The following is a 10,292-nucleotide window of genomic DNA, read 5'->3' on the forward strand; positions in this document are numbered from 1 at the left end:
GAATTTTTTGCCATATTTCTTGTATGGAAGAATGCTGGTTGACTTGTAGTTGTAGTGTCAATAAGAATAAGACCAAGAGTAGTAGAAGTAGAACCAACACTAGATTGAGGGAGTAAATTTACTAGCCTACACTTCTTCTTCTATGAATAGCAGTATCTTTTAATTGTTGAATCTCTGCAATATACTCATTTGAAACCATAGAGAATGATGTTATCCCTTAGCTGGGAAATCTCAACAAATGTTCTTTCACTCTAGAATAAGACCCCTGGAAATTCTCCAAATAGTAATTGTTGAGGCTCATTTTTTTGACAAAGCCCAGTAAGACAAAAGGCCAACAACATGGGCAGACTAGAAGAAATAGTAGACAGAAGTCATGACAGGAATGAATGGCTCATGGGTCCATGAGATGGGTCCAGAAGAAGCAAACGGGCTTGAATAAGCCTGGAAAGAGAGAAGAAACAAACCTATGGGAAGTATGAAGAAAAGTAAGAATGGGGCACAGCAAGCCCAATGCAATGAAAACAAAGAGAGTAAGAGGCTAATGGAGAACTCATAAGCCCAAAGGACGAAGTATAGAGTAATTGGGCTGAGGAAGCCCAAAATGAGTTAGCAAAAGCCCGTGGGTGAAACAGAACTAAAAAAATGGGCCAAGGATGCCCACAAGAAAAAAGGGACATTGGAGCCTGTAAGTAGTGAAAGAAGAGGCCCGGTAAGTATACTGGGTTACTGAGAAGAAAAACACACGGCAGGCCCAAAAGAACCCGGCAGGATTGAGATAAGCAGCATGAATAACAATTTGGTATGGCAGGAGATGCCAAGCCACGAAACAAACACCCAAACTAAAGAGAGGCCCAATGATCCAACAAGGCCCAACCCTCCAAAGAAAGGGACAAGTCATAAACGTTGGCCTGCCGGAGATGCAATCCACACCAGAAAAGGCCAAAAAGCGCACGGTAGGATATGCGCACCCATTCTCAGATCTTGGTTAACGTATGAAATATCAAAAAGGAAAAGCATGCGTACGACCTAGGCATCACCAGCCTATACGCAGCCATTATGGGAAAGGGTGAGGTTATGGGTGAGGGCACGGTCTGGCTATGGGGAGAGGAGTGGAAACCCATTCTTGTGTTTCTTGCCCAGGCTCTTTCGGTGGGCACAGTCTTGTTGGGATGACATGTCACCTAAAAGAGGCAAGGGTGGGTAAGAACCATTGGGTGCATGCCATAAGAGACAGAGAGGGAGAGGATACACACTGGACGAGTAGAAAAGGAACCTTCGTTGTCTGAAAGCCACAAGTCAATGGTGGTAGTCAAAACCATTGACTCAGTCAGTAGTTGGTAAAAGGTTCCCATGTCAGACAAGGGTCATTAAAGGGCTAGAAGAGTAAAATCAGTCACGGGGGGATCTGTATAAGGGACTCGCGGCTGTGTACAGAAAGGTGGGGGGGAGGAGGATTAAGAAAAGAAAGGCGAGAAAAAAGAAAGAAAGAAAGAAAATAGAGAGAAAAGATAAAACAAAAGAACAGAGAAGGAAGAAGGAAAAATAGAGTGTTTTATGGCAGGCATGCACCCAAATGGGTTAAACCTCTCTCTCTCCCTCAATAGCCTTGCTCTCCATTGGAGGAAAAATGACTTATACTCGAGCACACACCATTTGGGGTTGGCCTCTCAAAGCAATTAATTTCTCTCCTGAAGTTACTTGCGTTGAGGGAGCAGTTTTCCCTTCCTTGGTTAGAGCCTCGCGGTAATACTTGATGCAGTAAACCCATTCTTTTAACTCTACTAACCCCATTCTAACCCTTTGTTTAAGTTTTATTCTTTAAAAGTGAGGCCTTTTAAGTTATTTTCCTTACTTATTGCGGCAAAAATAGCGGCTGTACTTTCTTTATGTTATCTATATTATGTCTGCCTGCCATAATCTCTTAACAGTGACTCTGCCTGCTGTGACTTTAAAAACAGACTTTGGCAGACGTGGTTTGATTTGCGCACAAGTTGGGCCAAGGTGTGCTCCAATTGGGCCGGTCCTAACTCCTTTACCCAGAAACGACTCGAGCTTAGTACGGCAGGGAGCTGCCCAACATCCTAATCTAAGCCCACCACCTTACAGTAATTACATCTAAAACATTTGTTTCCACCACCAGTATTCATTTTATCCAAAATGGTAACATATTTCAACAGTGGGGGAACATTTGGACCATTATCTGATTGGCTAGTGACAAATTTTTTGGTCAATTTTTGGTACTCATTTAACCTGCAAATAATTCAATAACAATTTTACATTATATTTATGTCATTATCATATAATAAAATTCATTTACAAACCCCAAAAAAAAAAAAAGTGACAAACTAAGACCCACTGATATCAAATAATATTATATTAATATAGACATATACAAATCGTAAGATAAAACAAATAATAACCAAAACAAACTTTGATCCACCCAATACATATAGGGTCCACTTGGATACAGCTTATTGTTACTGAAAACTGATTGTTGCTGAAAACACTGTAGCAAAATAATTTTTAAATGTATGAATAGTATCGTAGGACCTATTTTTAATATTTTTAATGTGTAAATAGTGCATGAACAGTGTGTGAACAGTGCACGCACTGTTCATGCACAGTACATTTTGTCCCTCAAAAGTCAATAACTCCGTCTAAAAAAAAAAAACTGAAAACGCAAGGCCACTTTAAGTGAAACAAAGTGCTATCCAAACCGGCACATAGTCATATATTAACCAAAGGACAACAATCTAGAGAGATCCATAGATTGTGTAGATCACAGTCATTAGCCCATTTGGAGAGACCCACATTAATCCACCCAAAAAAGTAAACTATAGTTACAAACTTACAATACACTGACCCACGCAACAAAGTAAACAATAGTTACAATACACATAAAAAACAAAAGTTAAAAGAGTATAAAACAAAAAGTGTAGGGTTTGTGACTATAAGTGACTAGTTATTAGAGTTAGACAAACAAAGAGTGGCAAGAAAAAGTGAGAAATTGAGAAAGCGACTCAGCAAGTGTGAGAGAGAAAGCGAGAAACTGAGACTGAAAGAGAGACTTATTGGTCGATGGTGATTGCAAGGCGATCTCGGGTTGCCGATTAGTGGCTTAAGCAGCGGAGATGTTCTAGGTCCAAAGTGAAAAAAACAAAGAAGAGAAATTGATTTAGAATGACTAGGGTGGAGTTTAGGGTTAATTTTGAGGAGGATTAATCTCTAGATTCACTACACGAGATCGATGGAGTTGGCAGGTGTGATTTTTTTTCCCTGTTTTTGGCATTTTCGTGTCTCACCATGTTCGTGGCATATCTTAATTAAAAGTAATAATAATTTTGAATCGTTGGGTATGTACTTGACACTTACTGTCTGTTTCAACATTGTGTCTGTGCTAGGCACGTGTTAGACCAGTATGTTGGCAATATTGTTGCGTTCGTGCTTTCCAGTCTAGAATTGTGGCTTTCAATTATTGGGTGACGATAAGAGTTCAATAATGTCCAACTAATTTTGAAAGAAAATTTCAAAGATGTTGAACATGATGAACAAGTTAAGATTGAAGGCCAAGACAATCTATGCAAGAATTTGTTGAAGAGGCTGAAGAAGAAATTTTGAATTGATTGAGGGGAATGTTGAAAATCGTGGGATGGAAATTCTTGGAATAGTGTGGACAATTTATTAAACTTAAATATGATGTTGAGCTCATAAGAGCATCCAAAGCAGTGGAGCTAAAAATTTAGCTCTTTAGCTCTACTAAAAGTTACTTTATCTATTTTACCTACATACATGTTGCAGCAGTGGATCTATTTTAGCTTTAAACACAATAAAATAATATAAATATCACAATAAAATAATATAACCACTACAATAAAATAATATATCTCACTTCCCAAACAAATCGACAACACCAACCATAACCACCTCTACCATCAGCCACAGCCACAACCACCACCACCACCACTACCACTACCACCAGTCCACAGTAAGAAAGAAAGAAAAAAAAAAACTGAAATCTCCAATCTTTTTCCTCAACCCAGACTAAACAAAAGCACCAATCACAAACAAGCACAACGTCGGCGAGCAAGCATAACCATGAGCAAGCACGCACAACCATGAGCAAGCACTCCGATCGGCGGCGTGGGTCTGAGGCGGATGGCGGGCGTGGGTCTGAGCTGATCTGCTTGGGACGGCTAGTGGGTCTAAGGCTGAGAGAGTTGATCGGCAGTGGGTATGAGCTAATCGGCGGCTTGGGACGGCATTGAAACAGAGGTGAGAGTTTGAGAGATGAGAGCTTCAGATGAGGCGGATGGTGGATGGTGGTCACGTTGACGATTGGTGGCGGCGACGTTGATGATGGTCAGGCCGACGGCGTTGACGTTGACATTGACGATGAGCTGCAGTGAATGAGAGAATGAATAAAAAAAGATGCAAGTTGTACCAGCTGGAATAAAAAATTACTTTTTTTATTTTTTTATTTTTTTTATTTAGCTCCAAGCTACAGTGCACATCTATATATAGATGTGCACTGTAGCAATTCAGCTAAAAAATTTAGCTATTGCTCCACTGCTGCATGGGTTTTTTGTTTTTGTTTTTGTTTTGGCACATCTAAAATAGCAACATAGCTATTTAGCTCCACTGCTGCAAGTGCTCTAACTCTCAAGTCAATCCTATTGAAAGTGCATCAAAGTTCATTGATTTTGTAGGAGTAGAACATTTTAATTTTGTCTGCAATCAATGTTTTTTTCCTTGTACCTTTTGAAACGGTTGCTTGGCCTAGGATCTCTCTCTCATAATATTTCATGTAATATTCTATTTCTAGGGTGGTTTTCTTTGAAAGAACATTATTTAATTCTGGCACCTCCTATGATTTTTTGGGCTGTTCTTAATTTGTTGGCTACATATGCATTGATTTTATTTGTAAATTAATCCACAAAATGAGGGGAATTTCAATATGACACTTGGTCTAAGGGAGCCAAGAAGGATGATGATTAAACTTTCAATAGTTTTTGGTTGGGTAGATTTGAACCTAATGCTTATGCAACATTGGTCCACCTTTGTACCTATGCCAAGGCCAAGGATGGTTCACTAAATTTATTTATCGCAGTTAGAACTCAGTTGCAATGTTGGATTTTTTTTTTTGGCAAAAATATTGTTTCCATCCTTAAAGTTTACATAAAGTTAAGTTTTTGTTCCTTAACTATCAAAAGTTTTTTTTTTTTTTTTTTGTTTTTTCTTTGTTTCTAAACTACTGAAAATGTTACACTTATATCATTTTGTTCACTTTTGTTAGTTTTCTGTCCTACATGTCTAACAAAATTCTTAAGTGGCATCGCTTAGTATAAAATGAAGCTCTAGATAAAATAAAAAATAAAAAAGTCTTCCTTTCCTTTCTTACATTTTTTGAGTAATTAAACACAAATGAATCACCTCCACCATACCTCACCGTTGGTTTGACAGGATTGAGATCTAGTACTTAGAGCTCAAGTAGATTCCTACCAATAGTAGATTTTATTTTAAGGGAAAGAACTATATACATTATATTATTCACAAGTTCCTTTTTTCTCCTTTCCACCCCTGAAGGCGACGTCTGAGCTTTCTGTGTGCCACAGGTTGATTTGGTCCCAAGCACAGTTCCATGATTTAGTTTACTCATACCCTGATATGCAAATATTTCAATGACCATACTTGAGGATTGAATCTGTGCTGAGGAGGGCATTAAACCCTTGCTATTTAGTGAAGGAATTGACAATAAGATATCAGATGCTTCAACACGTGTAAAGTTTCCAAAACAAACATTGTTATGTGGTAATTCTGGCAGTTCAACATTTGTTGACGCCTGGCCTTAAAAACGAAGCAGAAAAACCGCCGCTGTCGTGGGCCTTCATTTGACCACCCGCCGTGGTGACGCTCCCGCTTGCGCGGGGGCTTGTTGGAGGATCCTCTCAATTGGTTGGTGTGCTTGGTGTGGTTCGCGTAAAGCTTCATGTGCTTCCTCTCTTGGTGGAGGAAGGTAAGTGAAGTCGCCACCAGTCATTGGGTTTTTCTAAGGTATGATTGGTCACTTGTTTCTAGTTGATTTTATTACCGATCCTAGGCTAAAAAAAAAGGTCTTTTTTCCTAATCTAATGTGGATGGTAAAATATCTTGATTCTTGAGTCTGGAAGTTTGGTTACGTGTGGCAAAGGTGTTGGGCACCCTACTATACCTGTCCAAGGATAGTCCTTTGTTTTGATAAAATCTTTATTTTTGGAGATTGGCAGTAAAAAACATGATTTGGCATTGGCTTTCGGGGCTTCGCATGCATGAAAGGCTTTGAGGTTTGGCTTTTGAGTGGGTGTGGTCCCAATCTATACTTTCCTAAGGTATTCGAGTAAAGGACAAGATTTCTATAGCAAAAATCCGGTGACATGTCACCTTATTTTCGCGGCGGAAATTAGGCATTGCTTTGCCTTAGGTGACATGGATTGTGACAATCACACCGGAAGGGTCGAGCAGGTATATATATACATATATCATGCATAATGCAAGCACACAAAGTAAGAAAATAAATGCCTACATCCCTAGAGCATGGCCCAAAATATAAGTGCAGGAAAGTAAACAGGGATCGCTATACTCTAGAGATGAGGACGAATGGTACATGGCATGATATACCTATTACAACCCATCTAAGAGAGAAATGAGGGAGGAAGGAAAGGGGTTTTAAAGAGTATATAACCAAATGGGAAAGACTAGACCCCTAAAACTACTGAACATTGCCGCTTGACTTATATCAACATGTTAGGACATATGTGAATCATTGTTAGGAACATATGTTAATATAGAATTGACTAATCCTTTGACAAAATACACTTTACTTGTAATTGAGTAGATCTAGGATGTGTTTAATGCTTCAAGGAACAAGGTTTCAAATTCAAGTGTTAAAGCCATGCAAGTCTGTCCAAGAATCAAGTGAAGAAGTGTTGGATTTTAAAGCTCGACAACTAGTATCTATCAAGGTTTAAAAAGTTGTTTCAACTTGATGCTCGACAGCTACTTGATAGATAGGGTATTTGTCAAGGTTTATGAAAATCAGTTTTTTAGAGCTAATTTCACTCCAATTCATGAATAGATGTTTAGGCTTTCTTTCCTCACAACCCTAAACATATATAAGGATTTTTTTAAGGGCCGTCATAGCTAATGCAACTCAAGGCAAAAGTTTTTCATAAGCATATTGTGAACCGAAGACATATGCTCTAGTTCATCTTTCTATTCAAGAAACTATTGTGTTTGTACACCGTAGGGTTTTGTAACTAATGAGCTTCATGATCTTTATCGTGTTAATGAACTGAATAGTTTTGCAGCCAACATCTTTCTAAAGTTGGTGAGTAAGCCGCATACTGGGATCCGCGCATCAAATTGGTTAGTTATGTACTAGGAGCCGTGCATTAAAAAAAAGAGATTGTCACTATAGAACAAGTCTAATTAGGTATTGGGGTAAGGGTTCAACTGTAGGTTGGTATAACGTATTGAGATTCCTTTACTTGTAACTGCTTGTTGTGATAATAGTGAATTCTCGAGAGTGGTGACCTTAAAATTGAGAGTAAAAGAATTTGGAGAATTAAATGTCTAAGATTATGGATGAGTCAATCTTGGTTTTTCTAGTAGACAGGAGCCCTCGCAAACTATGCCCCCAAGATCCAAAGCAACACAAAACATGAGCACTGTGCCCTCACAGGCAAAGTTAAGGCCGACAATGCCCCACCAACACCAGCCCAACCAGGCAGAAGGTGTCAATAGAGCGAGGGTTGAACCCCAGCAATAGCAAAGAATCCATATTGACAATGCCAACATTTTCATCGAGGTGTTGCAGTCGTTGCAACACTCGCAGCAGCAGATGATGGAAGAAATCTGTCAAATGAAGGTGGACAAGATGAAGGAAAAAAGATGTCAGCATGACCCAGAGCATGTAGTACACAAGGAGGAGACCCCAGTTGGAGGCGCTTCGTAGAATATAGAGCAACGTCTTATCACTATGGCCAAAGTTGCAGCTTTTTTGGAGCAAGAAAGGGCCAGAGCACCTAAGGAGAGGTTCTACACGCAAAGACCTCCTTATCCACTAAGAATACTTAGCAAGCCATACCCTGAGAGGTATGAACCATAAGTTTTTATGCAGTACGATGGCAGAAAGGGAAGTGCCGTCCAGCATGTGAGCAAGTTCATTGATACTCTTGACCCTTATGTGGCAGACGAGGACCTATGTCTTTGGGAATTTTCTAAATCACTGTGTGATCGTGCATACACCTGGTACATCGGTCTGAAACCAAGATCAATCACAACATGGGATGACATGGTGGATGTATTTTGTACTAAGTACTTCCACGGAGAGGAAACGGTAACGCTTGCAACTTTGCAAGCAACTAAGCAAATAAGTGGTGAAGATTTGATGGAATACATCTAAAGGTTCAGAGACATAGCACTTGACTGCTATGACCATTGTGAAGAAAAGACATTGGTAGAAATGTGTACGGCAAACATGATCAGGGAGTGCAGGGTTGTTCTAGAAAATCTGGAAATCTCCGAGTTAGCATAGTTGTTGCAGATTATAAATCTACCAAAGAACTATTTGGTGAGAGAGGAGATGAGAAGACTCTTGATAATTTCATTCCCAAATCAGATACTGATTTCTTGGAATATGCAGAGCTCGTATCACAGAAGCTGCGTCCATTTGAGGTGTGTTAAATTGTCTTCCTCTGTTTTGACCAAAGGTGAAGTGAATAACTAACTTTGTTAATAAACGTACCTGTGCTTCTGTGATACAGAAAAGTTACCATTATATTGCTTTACTCAAGGATGTAATGAGACTGTCAATGAGTACTTTGAAAGCAGCAGATGCAAAAGATGTTGCATCTTCTGTCACAGCAATTGCAAATGAAAAGCTAAATGCAGAGAAGGAAGCAAATGCTGGTAAAAAGAAAGGTATCTTTTTGTGTACTTTACTTCCTGGATACTTCAAGAGGATCACTCATGGGATTGTAAATCCGTTGTGATGGACAGACATTGACTTATATGTATTTAATGGATTTATCTCTCCATTTTTTCAGTTGGTGCTCTCAGTTGTTCTGTAATGAGGAATTTATCAATAACTTATCAATTTGTGTTTCTCAATTGTTTTTCCTTGCCTGCAGCCCCTAGGAAAAAGCCGTTCCTTGTTGACAAGCCAAACGATGAAATGGTTGTTACTTCCTATGATGCTCTTGATGACTATGATTTCATGTGAGTGTTTTGTTCCAGTCAGAAATTGGATTCTGCATTTAAGTCATTGAAGTAGGGATAAGATCCTCCGGCGCCCCCCTCCCCAATTAATCACGAGTGTTATTGCTGTATTTGTTCTATAAGAAACTGTCACATTGCCTTCTATATTTTATGGTCAATTTTGTTAGTTTTGAATACTAGATCTACATTTGTTTGCATATACTATATGTTGTGCTTTTGCCCAAGTCATTGAAAAACTTATTACTGTCAAAAGTATAATTACTATTTATTGAGATTTTTTTATTCAAGTCCTTCAATAATATTGCATTATCAAATATTTTAGGTTGGATAAATGTGATGCTTGTTGAATGGGTGCAAAAAATAATGAATGGAAAAATTAGAAAAATAAATATGCCAACAGGATCTTTATTGACATGCCTGATAAATTGCCACTGGTTTTACCGATGCAGACTATGATAAAGTTTCTTTATAATCAAGGATAGATGGTTAAGAAAAATGGATAAAAGTTGTCATTTTATATTTGCATTATCGTATTCCTTTGTTCTCTTCTTTCCAAACCCCCTTCTTGTGATGTGCCTTGGTACCCTATCGAGTTGAAAAACTTGAGAAATTAGCCAATGTAGCCATTTTTGTGAAATACTAGTTTTGAATCTTTTGATGAACGTGTAAGGCATGTAAAAATCACTATCATCAAATATTAGTAATAAACAACTTTGTGATTCTATCATAGCTTTCTTTAATCAAAAGCTAATAGAAGATTACGAAGTTTTTTGAGGACAGGAAGATGACTCTTACTTAGTACTCAGTAGTGGAGTCCTCTCAGGATTGAATAATAAGGCTTGAACATAAGATGGATATGATCCAAGATTAGTTGACATTTTATACATTTCAAGTGAATAGACTACAAATTCTCTCTTTTATGTTGAATTTTCATATTAATCTTCTTGCTCTCAATCCTTGGAGCAGAGTAGAAAAACGTGTAAGGATAGTAATACCACAAAATATTGACCAGTACTTGTAACTAAATATCACCCTCC

At 38.5% G+C, this 10,292-nt stretch overlaps 1 protein-coding gene across 1 annotated transcript; it reads left to right on the forward strand.

The window, feature by feature from the left end:
- The first annotated feature begins 8,014 nt into the window (after positions 1 to 8,014).
- Positions 8,015 to 9,478, forward strand: LOC136070265 (uncharacterized). Its single transcript, XM_065779974.1, has 4 exons — positions 8,015 to 8,130; positions 8,484 to 8,712; positions 8,802 to 8,958; positions 9,168 to 9,478. The coding sequence occupies exons 1-4, from the start codon at positions 8,015 to 8,017 to the stop codon at positions 9,257 to 9,259; spliced, it is 594 nt and encodes a 197-aa protein (XP_065636046.1). The 3' UTR covers positions 9,260 to 9,478.
- The last annotated feature ends 814 nt before the right edge of the window (positions 9,479 to 10,292 follow it).

The sequence above is a fragment of the Quercus suber genome, unplaced genomic scaffold (genome assembly GCF_002906115.3).
Source record: "Quercus suber isolate HL8 unplaced genomic scaffold, Cork oak 2.0 scaffold_221, whole genome shotgun sequence".
Taxonomy (NCBI): domain Eukaryota; kingdom Viridiplantae; phylum Streptophyta; class Magnoliopsida; order Fagales; family Fagaceae; genus Quercus; species Quercus suber.

Coding starts and splice junctions, on each gene's coding strand:
- LOC136070265 (XM_065779974.1), top strand. CDS start 8,015: ATGGCCAAAGTTGCAGCTTTTTTGGAGCAAGAAAGGGCCAGAGCACCT. Junction 8,713..8,801: donor AGAAGCTGCGTCCATTTGAG/GTGTGTTAAATT, acceptor TCTGTGATACAG/AAAAGTTACCATTATATTGC. Junction 8,959..9,167: donor AAATGCTGGTAAAAAGAAAG/GTATCTTTTTGT, acceptor CCTTGCCTGCAG/CCCCTAGGAAAAAGCCGTTC.